The 20,016-nt window shown below is 56.9% G+C and overlaps 1 protein-coding gene across 1 annotated transcript in view; it reads right to left on the reverse strand.

Annotated features, from left to right (window-relative positions):
* Positions 1-20,016, reverse strand: part of MYT1L (myelin transcription factor 1 like) — a 394,605-nt gene that overhangs the window by 30,736 nt on the left and 343,853 nt on the right. The window contains exon 19 of the mRNA XM_069573812.1: positions 4,453-4,515. Coding sequence (XP_069429913.1) covers positions 4,453-4,515 — 63 coding nt within the window. The remainder of the gene's footprint in view (positions 1-4,452; positions 4,516-20,016) is intronic.

Below are 20,016 nucleotides of genomic sequence, written 5' to 3' on the forward strand. Positions count from 1 at the left end.
CACCTCGGGGCAGGGAGGATGTGGGGCTCTAGCTTGGTCTCCCTGAGCTCAGGGGACCAAGTGATGCATCTCGGCCCTGTGCTGCGCCGGTCCCCAGGGAGGACAGGTTGTGTCCTTATTGTGAAAGAGCGGAGCTAAGGTGCCTGGGAACCAGGACCAGACCTCACAGGGTGGGCGTCCCTGTGCGCTGTGCTCACGCCCCGAGGGTCAAAGCAGCCCTGGAGGAGAGTGCAGCGGTTCCCAGAAATGCTCTTGGCACAGATGGGAGGGTCCGGGGATGGGTTCCTGCGGCGCCGTCCTGGTGGAGAGCCTGGAGCCCGTGGGGTGCCGCTGCCCAGGCGGGAGGGTCCCGGGGGACTCAGGACCTCCCACTGCGCATGCTCTGGGCCACAGGACTGCCGTCCTGGGGGGGGAGCGTCGGGGAGGCCGGGGGAGCCCGCCGGGGAGGACTTCCCAGAGACGTTGCTGTGCCGGCGCGTCTGGACATGCCATGCCGGAAGGAGCCAGCCTGGAGCAGGGTCCAGGAAAGACTGCGGCGGCTGGAAACAGCGCGTTTGCGGGAGAGCTGAGAGGCTGTGGTTTGGAGACCAGACGCCTGGGACACAGCCTGAGCGCCTCCGTCCGCGGAGCGAGGTCTCTGCCGATGTCAGAGGGGACAGAGTTTCTGACTATGGGTTGTGTTTTTTTTAATAGGACATCAGAGATGGTCGGAGAAGGCAATGGCACCCCGCTCCAGTACTCTCGCCTGGAAAATCCCATGGACAGAGAAGCCTGGTGGGCTGCAGCCCATGGGGTTGCGAAGAGTCAGACACGACTGAGCGACTTCACTTTCACGCATTGGAGAAGGAAATGGCAACCCACTCCAGTGTTCTTGCCTGCAGAATCTCAGGGACGGGGGAGCCTGGTGGGCTGCTGTCTATGGGGTCGCACAGAGTCGGACACGACTGAAGTGATTCAGCAGCAGCAGCAGCAGCAGAGATGGTCAATATTGTTGATTACAGGGAGCTTAAGAACGCTTCAGAAGTGCTGGAGAGACAGCAAATCACACCATCACCCCAACCGCAGCAAGAGCGCAGGCAAGTCACAGCCTGTGTTGGGCGGGAGGGCGGGCCTGCCTTTTCCCGAGGGAGCGTCTCGGGCCGTCCAGGGGCAGCCTGTCCACGATCAGCCGGGACATTGACGGTGGCCTCTCGGCCAAGTCCTGCTTCTGACAGCTAAGTACTCAGAGCCTGTTTCCTTCAGCAGAGACAGAAACGAACCTCCCGCTGCTCAGGGTGCTCTGAGGATGGCGGGGGGGCACATTTCCTGGTTCCTGGGGCAGCGTCCGAGACACAGCCCCGGGGAGAGGTGATGTCCGGAAGCAGATGGAGCTGCCTCTGGTGGGGGCGTCGGGGGGGCCCGAGAGCCAGTCCTCTCCTCCCTGGAGCCCAGGGGGGGGCACGCACCCCTCCTTGTGGTATGCTTTGCCGACCTTGCGTGTTTCACAACTGGAAGGTTGCAGCCACTCTGACAAGTCTATAGGCTCCGGTTTGCCAATAGTACCTCTCACTCCACGTCTCTGTCATGTTTTAAACCTCTTGCAATATTGTTACATCTGTTGTGCTGACCTGTGACCTCTGATAGTGCGATTACAAAATAACTGCAGCTCGCTGAAGGCCCGGATGACGGTCAGTGTGTTTGCCGCGTTCGAGTCAGTGGCCCAGATCCACCGAACCCACCGTATCTCTGAGGTGCCTGTGACAGGCTGGAATCTTGGCAGGATTTAGAATAAGGCTGAGTGAGGGTCTGCTTCCTGGGAGGAATTTCCCTGAGGTTTGCAAGTAGGGAACACCACCTCACATGCCCAGGACATGACAGTCGCTCAGGCGTGTCCAACTCCGTGACCCCATGGACTATACAGTCCGTGGAAGTCTCCAGGCCAGAATACTGGAGCGGGTAGCCTTTCCCTTCTCCAGGGGATCTTCCCAACCCAGGGATCGAACCCAGGTCTCCCACATTGCAGGCAGATTCTTACCAGCTGAGCCCCCAGGGACGCCCCGAAAGGCGTTTCTGTGTGCACTTGTGACCTCTGAGAGTCGCTGGGCCTCTGTCCCTCTCTGGTGCCCAGTGTGCCCAGGACCTGTCACGCAGGCCCCTCCTCAGCCAGTGGCTTGAGCTCACTCTGACTTGCACTCACGGAGCATATTTCTCAGATGAACAATACTGTGGAACATGCCGCCCCGCAGGGCTGTGTGTAGCTCGCAAGCACGCTGAAAACCAAGTCAAATTTACTTCTCAGCTCTGTGGACTAATCCTGGTACTGTTAACTCCAGCCCTAGAGAGGGGCTTCAAGTCAAGCTTTAATTACGTGTTACCCACAAGTTCACACTATACTAACATACACCCTGTTCTAAAATGTGAGTGAGTGCATACACGTTTAAAATCAAATTGGATAAATATACGTCATGCCAAACCAAGAAGACAAAGAGTAGGAAAACAGACGGGTGGGCGTGAAATGGCCAGGAGAGGTCGCTTCCGGTTTGCAGGCGTTGCTCGGCTCTGGGAGCTGCGGCCTTGTGAGGACTGAGATACATCCAACACGAGACCAAGAGCAGCACAGAATGCGCTTGGCTTAGACGCTTAACTTGAGCTTGAGCTTGATCTCGTTTAATTTCAGTTTCCCTAAAGCAGCGATGCTACTGCAGGGAGCCCCTCTGGAGGTATTCACCCTGCTCTGCACTCACAGTACAGCAGCTGGCTCTGGGCGGCCTGGTAAAACCGGCAAGATGACCCGGCGAGACTCCTCTGGACCCTGACGTGCGTGGCAGTGGCCCCGGGAACATCGGGTGTGTTTAGAGACGCCCGATTGTCAGGAATGGGAAGGGGGTGCCACGGCAACAAGCAGGTGGGCTGGCGCTGCCCCCCAACACCCGACAATGCACTGGGCGGTCCCAGGGCAAAGGAGGGTCAGACCCCAGACATCCACAGTGCCAGGCGGACAGCCCCAGACAGAGACTCAGGTGTTTCCGTCAAGCAAGTGTGAAGAGTCTGGCCGCCATCCGGTTTTCTTAGCGGGGCTTCCTAACCCCTGCGTCTCCAGACCCGCGCTGTTTAAAGGATGCTCCTGAATGGACGGGAGGTGGACACAGAGGGATGCGGCTTGCAGCAGGACCTTAAGGAGGAGAGAGCCTCCCTGGCGAGCTGCCTCCCTGAGCCAAGCCCAACCAGCCAGCTGGGGGCGGCCCCAGCCCGCCCCCCACGGCCCACCTGGCTGGTTGGCGGCCGACGGGCCCTGGGGTGACCCCCGGCTCTCCTGACTCCTCCCTCCCTGTCTCTCCTCTGTCCTTTCCCTTCAGTGTTTTGTGGGGGAAACTGAAAGGCTCATCCGCTGCCCAGTCTATGGTCTGATCTTAGAGAAAGGCAGGCTGACAGCTGTGTCGTTGCCTGTTTCCCTATTAGAGGCAGCTCTGCACCCTTCGTGGGAGACTCTGTGTTACAAGGGTCTCTGTTCACACCGGCTCTCGTCCTGCCCCGGCTTGCTGATCCTGACTGCACTTGACGAGGCATTCTTGCTCTGGGCCTCAGGGTCTACACCCTTCTTTGCACAGACCTTGGATTGAAAGGCTCCGTCCCTGCGCTCCTAACCTCCTAACGCAGGGCCTGCTGTAGAACTGCTGCGGTCATGGTTTAGCTGCCAGGTCATATCTGACTCTTTGGGACCCCACGAACTGCAGCCCTCCAGGCTCCTCCGTCCGTGGGATTCTCCAGGCAAGAATACTGCAGTGGGTGGCCATTTCCTTCTCCAGGGGATCTTCCTGACCTAGGGAGCAAACCTGGGTCTCCTGCATTGCAGGCAGACTCTTTACCCGGCCACCTGGGAGGCTCCTGGTGTAGAACGGAGGTTCATAAGCTGTTTCGGGGGTGCGAGCCGGCCTGGAGCCCCCGTCGTCTCAGACGATGGAATCTCCACGCTGCCCTTAGAAGTCCCTGCCCTCAGGGACCGGCGGGCCTGGATTTGTGAGGTCAAGCGTTTCTGTGTGCTCAGCTCTGCTGATCCCTGCTTATAATAACCAAACAGCTTTGTGGCTCTAATCTCAATATTTAGGAGATCAGCTCTCAGTGGGATTAGCAAGCTTGCCTCTCAGTGGCTGTTCTCAGGGAGCTTATAATATCCTGGCTCTCCTTCTCATCCTTTGTCAGTTCAGAGGGGCGTGCCCCTGCATGACTTGGGAAAGGGTTCCTGAGATGGAGCTGGTGGCACCATTGCCGGGGGACGGGGGCGTCCGAGGGGCCTGTGGGCCCGAGAGCTGGTGTTCTGAGTGAGGGTGTCTTGGCCGGGGCCGGGCTGCTTTGTGGTCTAGGGTCTGTAGACCCTCAGTTCCCCGGTGGGGCCACCTGAGCACGTGTGAAGCCTGAGTTGAGAGGGCTCAGGGGCAGGGGCTCGGGGGGAGGGTCTCGAGCCCGAGCACGTACCTTCGGTGGGAAGCGTAGTTGCCGGTGATGTGCCCGGAGCCGTCGCAGCCAGGTGTGGGGCACCTGCAATCACAGACACACACGGGGTCACTGGAAAGGCATCAGTCTCCTGAACAAGTAGCTTCCTTATTCATCTAGTTTCTAAGGCTCTTGGGTGCTGAGCCTCCCTTGGTGAAGGAGGCAGGGCAGAGCTGGAGGGCCCCCGGGTGCACGGAGCAGCCCCATCCCCATCTCCTCCAGGCTTGGCCGGACCTCCCCCCTGCACACGGCGGCGCTCCCGGGGGCCGGGGGTCTCGGGGAAGCACTTGGTCCCCAGATATTCAGCCTGCAGTCTCCCCTGCTCCACACGCCCCACGTGCCCGCCCCGTCTCTTATTCAAGCTCGGTGGGCCAGGCACAGCTGGCGAGTTGCTGCACCTTCTGCGCACGATCTGAGGACTTTCACACGAACAGGCACGCACGCTGGCCCGAGGCTGGTCTGTGTCTAAACTCAAAACAACGCGTTACAAAGGGCCCGGCCACGCTGACCCCTCCCAGCCCTGCCCCTGATCGACCATGGGGCCTGGTGCAGGCACCCCCGTGCTAGGCCAGGGAGTAGGACCAGGGGTCTTTCAGACCCTCCGTGGGCACTCAGGGAGCTCTGCTTTGACACCGAGGTCTCTTGGTCCGCAGGTCAAGTCAACTGAGATAATGAGAGGGGTCCGGACGCTTAGGGGGCCCGTGTTTAAACCTTCCTGGGAGCTCCCTGCAGTCTCTCTGCCACATCAGAGCTGCGCTCGTGGCAGACGCTGTGTGTGAAGAGAGTTCCCTGAGTCCTGCCTCTGCGGACTGCCTTGAATCCACCATCGCGGGAACCAGCAGTCCTGCAAAGACGCTTTGGCTCCAGCTACTTCAGCTACGCTTGTAGCCGCCAAGAGGGTGAGAATGAAGGACAAAAGAGGAAAACACGTCTGTTCTTTTTACGAAATGTCAGCTCTCAAGAAGCAAGGATGAAATGAGAGCAGTGTTACTGCCCAGGAGGGACTCTTGGAGGGGGCCCTGTGCCAACATCCGCACTCAGTGAGCCTCTGAATTCCTGGCAGGGACACAGATCACAAATATAAAACAGTCATAAGTGTAAATGCTTTCTAGGTGATTTCAGCTTGCTCTCCACTCTGAAAGCCACCTGGGTATTGGCTGTTGGGCCAAGGCCAGCAAATTACTTGCTCACAGACAGACTTTCTCAAGGTCAGTGAGCGTGTCAGGGCGAGTGTGATGGGCCCACATAGACCCGGGCTGAGTCCAGGGGTGTGAATGTCATATCTTGACACTTAGACAGACGTCCAGCCTGTTGTTGATGTTAGGGACTGCCTAATTCTCATCTAGTCCTGAGGAAAGGACCGCAGTCACCGACCTCAAGCATAGGGCTGGTGTGTCCTCTGAAGGATGAAAGTTTGATTTACCACCTGCACTCTGGGGGAAGGCAAACACTGAGAAGAAGTCGTCGACGTGTGTAAGCGGAGTCAGGGTGTAAAAACTGGAGTCAGAGGCCGAAGGATGCTGTCCTTTCATCAAAAACAATGCCCGGATCAGACTGTGGACCTGACTGTCGCCAAAGGAGCAGCTGTTCACGAACTTCAAGCCTGATCACAAGACTATTCGGTCAATAACGTGAGGGACTGAATTTAACTAGCTGATTTCCCGAATGGCACCTCATGTGGAGAGACCCCCCCCCCCCAACCCCAGAGGGAGGACATTTTGAAGCAATAAAAATCATTCTAAGAAAAGCAACTCCCCATGCACGTCTGTGTTTTGAAAATGTATCAAGAAACAGAAACGTTTCCCACCAGGCAATCATGCACTCGTGGCCTTGCTTTGTGGGCAAAGAAACCGTTTAACTCTTCCTAATTTCAGCTCCCAGTGCAAATTTATTTAAAATATATTCAGTTAAACACGAGTAGAAATTTTTAATGACTTCTTTTGGTAGAGGCAAGAGGAGGTTGACACACCCTGTTCCGGTTTAATTGAGGCGTCACAACCAAGACTGTGCAAATGAAAACAAGATCTTTACTAATTATAAAAAAGAGAAGAGGATTTTGGAGTAGTTTTTGTGCGTTTAAACCATTTATGAAAGTGTCATTTGAAGAAAAAGATGCATTTAAAACACCCTCTGTCACCATGAAAACAAAGAAAATGTTGCCTTGGGTCATTTTCAGAGCTTTCACAGTGTCAAGAAAGAAAAAAACATTTCCAGAAAGCAGCCTGGCTTTCTGGAAAGGTTTGTTGTTTTATCCTCAGAGTTTCAAGTTGGGTAGATGAGATCCGGTACCTGGCCTGCTGCTTGTTGGCTGTGCCAGCGTGGAGAAGCTAAGCCTTCCGCGGTCACACCCTCACCTGGGGGAAGGAAGACGGGCCGGGGGGGGCTGCGAATTTGCACTCATGGTCGCCCATCCTAGAAACAGCCCGCCCGGGCTCTCCGCAGGGCGGTGGCTTGGCATTTTCTTCTTTAGGGAGTGCTTCTGAACCGCAGGAGGCAGTCCGGGATGGGGACTCGTGATTCTCTAACAGCGCTGTGGAGCTCATTTTCGTGTTACTGCTCGAGACTTTAAGGCTTTTACAAACTCTGAGGTTTGCATACAGACTTCCTCGCTTTAATACATCCCAGCGTTTAAAAATACACTGTTTTCTGAAGTTGGTGAACGAGGAAGCGGCCATTCGTGTAACAAAAGGGGTCTCTGCTTCTCAGCGGATCAGCTCCGGCAGCAGCTCAGGTTGCTGCACAATCAATGCACAGAAGCTCGATGGGCTTCTGGGGAGGGGCGCGTATCCTCCGTGAAGGGAGGCCGTGCGGGACCACCCACATCCCTGAGGGTGGAGCCGGCAGGCCGCATGTGCGACACAGCTTGGCTTTGGAAAACGGCAGCAGAGCATGGCTGGGTTTCCATGGAAATTCCCCATGAGGCTGGAGCTCCAGCACCTGGGTGAGGCCACCCCAGCCAGCGGTCCTCCCTGAGTCCGGCCGGTTGTCATTGACGCTCCCCCAGGTCTGTTTTACAGGCCTGTGGTTAGAGCTGTAACTTTCTGATAAATAAAATACTAGCTTCTCCATTTTTTTTTCTCTCCAGTCCAAAGGTACCATGGGTAAAAACACTCTGAGACAGGAAGTAGTGAACCCGTAATCTTAGAATCTCTGTCTGTTCCCAACGAAAATATTCATGATCCTTTGCCTTATCTGTGACCTTGAATTGCCTTGGGATTTAATCCATATCAAGAGAAAGTAACTCGGGGTAGTTCATGTCATTATCTGGCTGAATAAGTTGGTCCTGTGCAGACATTTAAGAAGCTGGATGGAAAAACCTAATACAATCTTTAAACCATGTTCATGTTTTGCAAAATTCAGGCAAGTCTGAAAAAAAAATCAGGACCACTCACAAACTCCTGGATTTCCTAGAACTAGCCTCTCTCAGCAGGGACAGAAAAGGTTTCTGTGGCTTTTGTGAGGCTAAGGCGTAAGGCCCAAGTGCTCCGACTTCCTCTTGACCATCTGCCCCAAGAGGGGCCACTGCAGCTCACACTTCCCCGGGTCGAGAGCCCCACCAGCGCAGGAGAGGTCCTCTCCACGCGTCACGGCCTGTATCAGGAGAAGCCTCTGATCCCACATCACAAACGGGGCAGAGGCCGCCTCCTCACCTCGCCTCTGATGCATCCTCTGCAGGACATGTCACCCCTTGCTGTCATTTTCCTCCTGTTTACAGAACCGGGACCCTGATGCAGGGTGTAGCGGGGATAGACGTGGTTTAATCTGTTGACTGAAGCCGTGCTATGTCACTTAATTACCCCGATGGACATCTTTAAAGCGTCTCCTCTGTGTCCCGTCATCCTCTTTCTTTTGTATTTGTTGCTCATCCTCTCTCTCTTTTGTAAAGAAATTCGAGGGCTTGATAAGTAGTTCTGTTGAGACATTTAAAGCAGGGCATCTTCTTCGCGACAGGAGGGCCTCCGTCGGTGACGGGCCCTGAGTCTGTGCAGCCGCCCACCCTGGGCTCAGGAAGGGAGCTGTCTCATCGGCCCCTTGATGGGGGCAGCGGATGGCCAGGCAGGTGTCCAGCGTGGCCTCAGATGCTTGTTCTCAGTGATCAAGTTCACCGGACGTGACGCGGGTGAGGACCCAGAGCCCGTCAGTCTCTGGGCAGCCCCTGGCCGGGGGAGGCGCCAGCACTGGTGGGCGGCAGGAGCCACACGAGGCCGTGTGGCCAGCCTGCCCAGCGTCCGCTGCGCTACCTCCCCAGGGCCGGTCCGTGTGGCCAGCCTGCCCAGCCTCTGCTGCGATGCCTCCCCAGGGCCGGTCCACAGGGACAGCGTTCTCAGCATACTCAGGTCCCTCATCTTGATAAAACTGGTTACTTATTTTTTAAAATCTTATAACTAAAGGCTAAAATCCTGCCTGCAGGTCTGACCTGTCCTTGGGCCTCACCTCGCCAGTGAGCCGCCCTGTGAGGTCAACCTACAGACAGGCCTTGGCTCTGCCGGCAGCAGCAAAGCTGGCAGAGAAACGCTCACTGGACCCATGGGATGACAGGGCCAAAGGTCAGACTCAGGTTCCGGGAGACTTTAGAAAAATTTTGTGGCATGCTTCTGTGACAGCCCTTTTCATTAAAAAAAAAATTATCTATTTATTTTAATTGGAGGCTAATTACTTAACAATATCGTGGTGGTTTTTGCCATTCATTGGGTGTACATGTGTCCCCCGTTGTAAAAGCCTGTTTTGGCCCCTTTCTTTCACACTCATCCTACCAGGGGCATTTGTTAAGTAAAACACAAAATACTCTCAGTTTTAAATACTCTCAATTTTAAATGAAATCAGGAAAATGCAAAATTAGGCCTCATCTATAATAGTAAACTAATTGGAATGATTGACATCAACTTTGTAAAAGACCTGTCCCATTTATATGAAAAGTTCAACTCAAAAACATTTATGTGAAAATGCAAAAACATCTTTTTTTGACTTAAAGAGATATAGTTCTAAAAATGCATCTCTTAATTTTGAATTTTTGCGCATGTAAATGGGAAACAATGAAGAAATGCAGAGGAGTGCCAAATAAAGGTGCTTCAAACAGAAAGCTGACGCAGACCGACTCTGCAATCTTCTCCCCAAACAGAAAGAAACCAGGTCACTTAGACGCAACAGGCATCTCTTCCACCCAGTTTCCTGGGCTTATTTCCTGAAACTGGGGGAAAGCAAGGGTCTTATGAATCGATGTTTAGTTTGCATGACAACCAGTCATTTTCTCTCTTTTTGAATTTGGTATGGAGGAGACAAGTTTCAACCTTCCTCCACCCAGGCCCCACCTAGCCCCCGCCTAGGTTTTCACTGGGAACCTTCCCATCCTCCCACCCGACCCGGCCCCGCCTTGAGGCCCCTGTCTCACCTCGTCCTTTTTCTTGCCTCCTGTTAAAAGGCACAGGAGCACTGCAGACACACCACACACCGCGGGCGTGGGGACAAAGCTCGGATGCCAAGGCTGCTTCCTGGGCGGGGGGCTCGGCAAGGTCGGGGGTCCCGGCCCCTGTAATGCCACCTGCACACCCCCTGCTGGCCTGCAGAGGGGGCGGGTGGGCGCCTTTCCCTCCCAGGCCTGGGGGAGGCGTTTGCAGACTGGGCTTCCAGCTGCGCCTGTCCACAGGACGCACCCCAACTTTCCCCATCCCCGATTCTCCGCCCTTCCCGAGTCACGTGAGGACCTTTATCCTGCACACTTGGCCTTCCGGCGTCCTGAATGTCTACACATTTCGAGCCCTGATATTAGCAGACTTGGGGAGAAAGCCTTGCTTTCATACATGACTTGTGAACCAAAATCACCTTTTTCTTTTGCTTCCAAGCACTTTTCTTTTTAGATTACACTCAGACACAAACAAATCAATGAAAAAGAATCATAAAATGTAGTACCCTTCACACAATTTTTCAAAAACATTCATTTTGATGATTCAGATAGCGTTTTGGAATGGGTTAGACCTCAGGTTACTAAGAGCAAAGTGTGGTCTTGCAGATCAAATTTAAAGCTGCGGCTACAGGGGCCCCCAGGCTGCTGACTGCCCACAGCCCAGTGTGGTCGGGGGGCAGCGGGTGGGCATGCATGGTGGCCTGTGAGGCAGGTTTCACCAGAGCCGTGATGCCCGGTGACTCATTGACCACAGCAGAGCTGCAGTCTGCAAAGCCCAGCTGGGTGGCACACGTACCCTACCACCCGCTGGTAAATGGCGTGTCCTCACGGGTTTAAATTCTGACGACTTAGAGGCCCACACGCCTGCATCAGCCTGGGGTCACCTTTAACGAGTGTTGTGAGACCCGCCTGCTGCTCATCCCCCCACTCAGGCCCCTGCATGTCCTTGGAGGGTGGGCGCTGCCCCGGTCCTGGCTGTCAACACTGACGTAAGGGCTCTGGGGCTCTGGCCACGGATGGAGCTGGGCTGGGCCTGGCCCCCTCCTGGGCCCATCTCTGGGGACACTCGGGATGCACTCTGGCGGTTTGGGGAGCGTGGGGGTGGGCAGGGCCTGGCCCTCTCCTGGGCCCATCTCTGGGGACACTCGGGATGCACTCTGGCGGTTTGGGGAGCGTGGGGGTGGGCAGTCCTGCAGTTCATGCTGCATGCTCTCCGGCATCCTCCAACCATGCATCTCTGCTCTCAGGCCTCCCCATCGGGCCGGGTGCTGGCTCGGACCCCAGGCGCCGCTCTGAGCCACTGCCCACTGCCCGGCGCCCCAGGTCATCAGGGACAGGCTCCTGTCCAGGGCGGCCGACCTACCTAGCAGTGCTGGCGTCCCTCTCAATAACGGGGCGTGTCCTTGGGGCACTGCTGCGGGAGCACATGCACGTCCAGCAGCAGGGGAGCGGCTAGGCCGGAGCTGCGGCGGCCGCGGTCAGAATTGGAATTGGACGCGGAGGACCCATGCAAAAAAGAACATACAGAAAGGTGACTGTTGGAGAAGCCGCCGCTGACCCCAGCCAGCCGTCCCCGTGTCCTGGGGCTGCCACGCTCGCTGTGCCTGTGACGGGCATGCTGGGCCTGGGGGCTGGACGCGGGCAGGGCCGCCTGGGGGTACTCACCTTCCGAGGTTGCACGGAGCGCTAGGACGGCCACGCCACTTACACGGGGTGGAAGACGGGCATTACGGACTCGAGTGCCCACTGGGAGGGGACCCTCTCTGGCCACGGAGCAGGAGGGGGATGGAGGGGGTGCCCTTTCCTGCCCTCATGACGTCCCACCCACGTCCCTGCCGCTCAGGTGAGGCAGCATTTGGTGGCACCTCTCAGGTGACCACATCCAGCTGGGCTTTAGCGGTAAGAAGTGGACCCTGGGGAATGGACGGTGGGCAAAGGTCATTGACCAGGAGGGGGCAGGGAGGGGGCTGCCGGCTCGTCCAGGCCCGTCTTCTCAACGCCAGGAGTCAGTGGCGTTGCACTCGGGGAGGAGGCTGAGGGTCATCATGCCAGGGACACTCCAGGCAGGCATGCACGGGCCATGCCCACCCCCGAGCCCACGGGCACCTGAGGCGCAGTGCCGCCTACTGGGCGGGCACAGGCTTTGGTGTGGACATGCCACGGGGCACATGCACGTCCGCGGCAGGGGAGCGGCCAGGCTCCCTGCTAGGATGGTGGGGACTGGCAGAGCCAGCTCCGTTGCTCTGTCCATGGGCGGCACAGAGCCCCTCTCGAGGGAGCAGAAGACAGAGGTTACGTAGTTTAAAAGCAAGTCCACTTCCTAAACTGCTGACCACAGCGAGCCTTTGGGAGGAGGTTTGTCTAGGGCAGAGGAAAGGACAGTCTAGGACCAGGGGCAGGGGCCCCGGGACCAGTCACATCGCCCCTCTCAGCTGGAATCTTGCGCCTGCTTGTCACGTTCTTGTTGCTGCCGTCTCCCTCATTTTCTCATACTTGTCATGCTTGTGGGCCTCTCATTTGTTGAAGCCCTTACCTTTTCTCAGAGAAAGTGTCTTTTATTCTAAACAGGAGAAAATTAAAAAGATTTCTTGGCCCATCTTCTACCTGAGTGATCCTGGGGTTTTCTGCAAACTCTCGTGCTGTGTGCCTTCTCTCTTCCCACCCCCTGGCCCGCGTCCAGCCTCCGGCCCGAGCCTCTTGCTCACAACTGTCTGGGTTTTGAACACTTTTCAGGTTGGTTTCTCATCTTAGCCTCTGGTGTGCCCGCCCTTCCTCTATGGAATCTGCCTTTTCCCTGTCTCACGTCTTTTTTTGTTAAGTTTTAAATGGTTTCATAGATGCTGAGTTTCGCAGAAGTTTTTAGAAACAGATTCATCAGATATCCTTATCTAAAGCCAAGAAGGTGAATCCAGACAGGTGAGCTCCATGCTTAGGGTCACACAGGAGGCACGCTGCGGAGAGCAGAGCAGAAACCTCTCCTCCTCTGGTGTTCTTTCACTCCACTAGACTCTGTAAATGTCCTCTTCTTGCGAACAGTTCCAAGCCTACAGCGCTGCTGTGTGGTCTAGCCCTCGTCTGGGGGAAGTTCAAAGACACAGAAGGCTCTTCGCTCCTCTGACCCCTGTGGCCCTCTGGGTGTCTCACGAGTGGGAGAGAACAGAAACCCACTCCTGTGATTCCTGCATGGAGGGCATGGCCCCGAGAAGGGCCCAAAAGTCACGGGTGGTCCCGACTTCCCTCCGATTACGGGAGGGGCGAGGGCACAGAGGGGTGTCAGATTGTGAACCACCTGCGTGGCCCAGACGTGGTGACCCGGAGAGCAGGTCTGGACTCAGGAAGGTTCCTTCCACTGAGGAAAAGCCCAGAATCGCCAGAAGGTGCCCAGGACGGCCAAGGAGAGGCCTGACCCAGCGGGGATGACAGGCAGGGACGAGGCAGGGAGAGGGTAGGGAAGGGAGGAGATACGCGAGCAGGTGCCAAGGACCTGGCTCCCGGACACGCCTGCATCAGCCTGGGGCCAGTGCAGGGGGCTGGGTTGGGGGCGCTGGGCACAGGGTGGACCCGGTCCCCTCTGTGACTGTGGTAGGTCTCCAGGTGTGCTGAAGTGGAGACTGCCTGCCGTCGGCCGCCTTGGAGCCTCAGCTGGAGGTCACTGCCCCTGGGGAGGAGAGCCTGGTGCACACTGTTTGCAGGGAGAGCACAGGGGTGTCCTTCACCTCTCCAGGGCCACGGAGCCCACAAGCAGGCGTCCTCACTGGGAACCTTGCAGAGAAGCAAGGCCTCCCCCAGGTGGACATGTCTGAAGGGCAAATTGGGAGAAGCACTCGGAGTGAAGCAAGAGAGAGGGGCTGAGGAAGAAAGAGAAGTGGGATGAGATGAGCTGACGGGTGAGGAGGCCAGGAGTGAATGGTCACCGTGAGGAGTGACGCCCCTACAGTCACCCCCGAGACCCGACACCCCACAGTCACCCCGAGACCTGAAGCCCACATTCACCCCCGAGACCTATGCCCCCACAGTCACCCCCGAGACCTGTGCCCCCACAGTCACCCCTGAGACCCGACGCCCCCACAGTCACCCCCGAGACCTGTGCCCCCACAGTCACCCCGAGACCTGAAGCCCCACAGTCACGCCCGAGACCCGACACCCCACAGTCACCCCTGAGACCCGACGCCCCCACAGTCACCCTCGAGACCCGAAGCCCCACAGTCACGCCCGAGACCCGACACCCCACAGTCACCCCTGAGACCCGACGCCCCCACAGTCACCCTCGAGACCCGAAGCCCCACAGTCACGCCCGAGACCCGACGCCCCCACAGTCACGCCCGAGACCCGACGCCCCCACAGTCACCCCCGAGACCTGTGCCCCCACAGTCACCCCGAGACCTGAAGCCCACATTCACCCCCGAGACCCGACGCCCCCACAGTCACCCCCGAGACCCGACGCCCCCACAGTCACCCTCGAGACCCCCGTGGGGCAGAGCAGGGCCTGCCCTCTGTGCCCGTTCTTGCTGGTCTCAGGGCCCAGCGGCCGGCCCCTGCCTGCCTGGCTCCCTGTCCGGCCCCCGCCTGCCTGGCTCCCTGTCCCGGGGCAGATGGAGGAGAGACTCTCCCTCCGAGCGTGGGCTTCGGCGGCTCCTCCGTTTTCCGCTCAGCAAGCTAGGTGCCGGGTGACCCAGAGCCAGTGAGGACGCCTGGGTAGGTGGTGTGTGCTCTCGAGGGGCCTGTCCTCGGGGCCCTCCTGGTCTCAGTGGCCGGGGGATGGTCCGGCTGTGTCCCGGGAAGTGATCTGGTCTTCCACCCGAGTGCTGGGTTTCCTCCCAGCTGGAGCTGGCGAACTGCCGTCTCCTGTCCTTGCTCAGTCGGCCAGCATTGCCCCTCCACCCCGGGTACTCCTATGGGCAGCAGGGCTGAGGATGCTTTCTGGGTGGGTGTCAGCCTGTTGACCAGTGGGGCTGCGCACGGACTGAGTCGTAGGTCCTGAGCATCTGCGTGTGTGAAGCTGGGTGTGATCACAGGGACTCTGTGATCATAGGGACGAAGTGAGCCTGGCAACCGGCCCTCCCAAGCCCTCCCCACCCCAAGGCCCGACTCTGAGACAGAGGACACTAGGCCTCCCTGCCCTTCACCGTCTCCCGGAGCTTGCTCAAACTCATGGTCATGGAGTCAATGACACCGTCCAACCATCCGATCCTCTGGCGTCCCCTTCTCCCCCTGCCTTCAGTCTTTCCCAGCATCAGGGTCTTTTCCAGTGAGCTGGCACTTCCCATCAGGTGGCCAAAGTATTGGAGTTTCAGCTTCAGCCTTAGTCCTTCCAATGGATATTCAGGGTTGCCTTTCTTTAGGATGGACTGGTTTGTTTTCCTTGCTGTCCAAGGTACTCTCAAGAGAGTCCAGAACCACAGTTCAAAAGCATTGGCAAATCACTTCAGTATTCTTGCCTCGAGAATCCCATGAACAGTATGAAAATGCAGAATACGACAGCTATTTTTTTTCTTTCCAGATGGGCTGGTTCACGGAGATCCTGAATCTCAGGGAGCCTGATGACTTTCCCCCTAGCACTGAGGATGGGCTCGGAGCCCAGTTAGGCTTCTGTGCAGGGTGCTTCCTAAGAACGGCCACTGTCCCTGACCACCCAGCATCCCGGAGTGAGCGTCAGCGACCATGAAGGCCTCTGTGCAGCAGGAGGCGGTCTAGCTGCTCACCCACTCTCTCCAGCAGCCCTGGGTGCTGGGTTCTACTCTCTTTGGCTGGTCTCGCAGACAAAGCGGGCACAGAGGTGCCTAAGATGTGCCCCCGGCCGCCTCAGAGGCCACTGCCTGCTGGAGGGCCAGTGGGTTTAACCTGGGCAGGCTGATGGACAGTGGGCAGTATCCCTGGAGAGGCGCCACGACAGCCACCGACAGGCACTGGCTCTGGACGCTCCTCTGCCTGGCTCACGACAACCCCAGTGCTGCAGAGCATCCCGGGTCCCCCTGCCATGAGGTCTGGCTCAGATGCTTCCGGTCCTCTGTGGGGACAGCGTCCTGGTCCTGGGCTGTGACATTCTGCCCACGGAGGGTCCCAGGTGGTGCCTGGGTGTCCTGGGAGTGGGCCTCAGGTGGCAGGGGCTCTGTGGATGGTTCAGCTCCCCGAAGGATGCCACATGGGGCTGTGGGCAGGGCAGCGGGCTCGGGGCAGATGGGCTTGTTAGGGAGACAAACAGACCTGGGATCCTGCTCACCGTGGACACACTGCCACTGAGGGCTCTCCATTCCGACGTGTGCAGGAAACTCTTACAAATAAAACCACGTCGTGGAGTCTGCTAAATATCAATACTATCTGTGTTTAATGGAAACCAACCTGGATCTGATTTTTAAGGAAATCATTTTAAAACATGGCTATCCCAGAGCATATTTTATAAAAACTTCACTTATCACAAACCACAAATTAGTTTATAGGAAATGAATCACATTTAAAAATGATTTTTGTTATGTTAGCTGTAAAGGAGAATCATTTTCTGAAAAAATTAGAAGGAAGGAAGAAAAAGAGGAAGAAGGAAGGGAAAGAGCAGGTTCACCCAGGAACTCCTGCAGGAGGAGAGGAGTGCGGTGATCCGCCACTCTCCCGCTCCATCAGCAGCAGCCTGGGGAGGTCTCTGGGGTGGGGGCCCACCCTCTGGCCCAGAAGACAGGGCAAGTTTTGCCCCCCTGGGAGGAAGGCTCTCTGGCAGTTCATGCCGGGTGGGAGGCCCCACGGCACTGCAGGGCCCACCCGACACTGGGAGGTACCACAGGATGAGCGAGCCGGTTGCTATGGAAACCTCCTCCCTCAGACACCCCCTGGTGCTGCTGATTCTGTGATGTGTGGGAGAATTGGGGAAGCCTGCTTCTGAGCATGGGGAGCTGGCGGGGAGAGGTGGGCATCCCAGGGAGGCAGCGAAGGCCTTTCACGGGGAGCAGGGCTCAGTCAAACCAGTCTCTTGCCTGGACAGCAGTGCACAACCAGAGTCAGGAACTGTTGGAACAGACACACTATTGGGCCCCCAGAGCTTCAGGAACCATGGGTCTGAGAGCCTGGGGGACCAGAGGCCACCCTGCAGCCAGGCTCCCCCGGGGCCTCCCGGATAGTCTGAGTTACAGCGCCTGGAAGCTCTGCTGATACAGCTGTGTCCTGAGACACAGACTGGAGACCCGCCTGCAGACACGTGCTACCGGGGACAGAGCATGCCTGCATGGCCTGGGGACTCCCGCTGGGTCACCCCTCGGGACGGGCTCTGCGCTGCGTGCCGGGGCCCTGGGGCTGTAGCCCCACCCTCTCCACGCCGGGCAGGGTGTGCACGTGTGAGCGCAACGCATCCGCAGCCTCCAGGCCCAGGGGCTCGCTCTGCAGAGGGGAGGACCTCGGGGTGCCTGGGCTTTGATGGCGCTCTGTTGAGGGGAACGGCAGACCCCAGGCCCTGAGATGCTCCTCCCATCAGCCTTCCCCAGACTTGCTCCCCAGCTGCCACGTCTCCAGGCCGAGACGGGAGAGAAGGAGGCCAATGAGTCCAGGTGCCCGGCTAGCACGTGGCCACACCGGGCTGGATGCTAATTTGTGAGGACCCAGGGCCTGCATTTGCCTCATGGCAAGGATGCTCACTTCTCATATCAGGGAAAGAGCGATCGACCTAACAAGCTGTTGAAACTCAAAGGACATCAAACGTAAAACAACCGCATCCTTGCTTATCAGAGGGGATGGGGGGCTGGTGCGTCCTCGAGGCTGGGGAGTCCAGCGTGTGGTTGTTCTCTGCTTGCGTACAATGTCAGCTCCCAGAGAGGCTCCTGGGGGTACTGACACCCAATCGTGAGACTTTCTTTGCTGAGGCTGTTCAGGAAGTTATTTCCTGGTCCAGAGAAGATGCACTTCAGCCAGAAAGGTGCCATGGATTCCTGAGAGCCATGGAATTCCTGAGATGGATGGATTCCTGGATGGATTCCTGAGAGCCCGCACCATGGGCCGCCTGGGGACCGGCCTTTCGTGGCTGCTCTCACCTCTGAGTTTGACGGGGGCTGCAGAGAGGTCACAGCCTCCCTGCCTCTGAGGGCCCCTAGAGAAGCTGCCCCCAGCTTCTGGAGACCCCTCCCCAGTCTGGCTGCTCCGCTGCTGGTGGGTGGGGGTCTACCTTGCAGAAGCATCCCCAGACCGTGATTCTGTGCCCCGCGTCTTCCCAGCTGTCTTTGGACCAGACCGACCTGGAGCAGAAGACGATGAACACAAGTTTCTTCTCTGGGACCGGGACACCAGCCTTCATCACATGCAAGTTCACTGTCAGCCCTGAATCACTCGCTCTGGCTGGACTCTGAAGAAGGCATTTTCTGTGATTTTCATGTTCGCTTATGCAACTTAGCAGTGCCTACCACACAGCAGAAATGCCTCTTGGGCCATTTTCTCCTCTGGTCTCTGGACGACGGGGCTGCAGTCTGGTCTGTGTGAAGAGCAGCTTGGAAGATCAGCTGAAGCTGATACTCGTTCTGAGAGGCTGTACAGAGCTGGGACAGTCTCCTGTTGACAGAATGCTTTCCAGTGTGTGGAGGCCCAAAAGCTTGACAAGGCCTGCCAGCCAGCTATCTGGGTTTTAAGGGTTGTTTCTTCTCCGCTGGCCTTACCACCCGACTCACCCTGCCCTCTGCTAGAGCTGTTTGCTGGTATAAGGGAGCTGCCTGCCTTGTCTGCCTTCAGCATCTCAGGGCCTGAGGCCACGCGAAGCTGAGGCCGGTGGCCAGAGAGTCACATGGGAGAAATGGCAACAGAGTTTTCTGAAGTGACTCAAGGGCCACAGGCCTCAGATGCTATGAAATGTAAGATTTAAAGCAAGATCATCATTTCTGATACCAGGAAGTTAGCATCAGAGGCTCCTGGAAGGTCACTCCCGAGACAGAAACTTGAGGAATCAAAAGGGGCTTTGCAGGAGACGCGATATTCGTGGGGAAGCGCCAGCACGGCCCCCAGCACACTGGCTGATAATGCGACCAGGCGACACGGCCCAGCCCCTTCCAGGCGGCGCGGCACGTGACCAGGAACGTTACAATGCCTATCTGTTGCAGACAAGACTGCCTAGGATGTGAGGGTCTGGTCTGCTTGGAGCTACGAGACGGGCAGAGAATAAAGAGAGGGTTTCTCAACATCTCCAGTGCTGTTCTGACCCTCCGACAAGGCACAGGTAATGAAAATGCCTCTGCTTCCACCTGAAAAACACATGTCACCCAAAAAGGCAAGGGAACTGAAGCAAGTATTCAAGGCAGACTGAAAGCTGAGAAATGACAGCGAAAGATGATCAAAATACGCCAGCTGGGAGAACATTTTAGAATTCAGAAAGTGGGGAGAAGAGAGTGAAATTAGTGAGCGAGGATGAGATCTGATGAGGGTTTGATGGGCTGATGGACATTTTTATTTGATGATCTTAAACCTGATTTGCAAGTCTGATATGAGCATTTTAAAATAATACCATATTAGACAAGAGGCAGAAAAAGATATATTAGGAAAATGGAGTCCTTTTATCTCTGAAATATTTTGATCTCGGGTGTTGGGGTTTTGAGTATAAGAAGTTGCGTTTCATTCACATGGTGCTGGAATTGGGTCAGACTTTAGGTGCTGATTGTCTGTCTTTTTCTTCCTGACCTCCCCCCTGCAGCCCGCTGGCCCCCAGCCTGCTGAAGCCCTTTTGGCCTGGCCCACCAGGCCCAGGCGGGCCGTTCGCACCTCCCCAGTCCTTCATCAGAAGGCCTTCTCTCGGTCTGCAGCTGGCGCCTGAGAGACTTCGTGCGTCTCATCCTTGCAGTGAACCGTGGTGTGGGAGCCAGCTTCGGCCTACCGTGTGTGCAGCAGGTCGAGAGCAGTCACCTGCATCCTGAGACGCTGCGGGGGCCCTCACTGCCGAGACCTGGCCCTGCTCTGACTCCCCAGAAGGGGCTTGGAGGAGCCGCCCCGGACCCCCGGAGGTAGAAGAGGTCATCTCGAGGTGCTTACTGCCCTCCTTACATCACACTCCGGGAAACCCAAAGGTGTTGACACGCTTCCACATCTTTGATGGTCCTTATTAGTGCAATGGAAATATCCTGACTAGATTTCCAAAGGAATTTTCCAAAGAAGCTGGCTAATGGATCACAAATACTCGCAACAAAGGGATG

Source organism: Ovis canadensis, chromosome 2, assembly GCF_042477335.2.
Source record: "Ovis canadensis isolate MfBH-ARS-UI-01 breed Bighorn chromosome 2, ARS-UI_OviCan_v2, whole genome shotgun sequence".
NCBI lineage: Eukaryota > Metazoa > Chordata > Mammalia > Artiodactyla > Bovidae > Ovis > Ovis canadensis.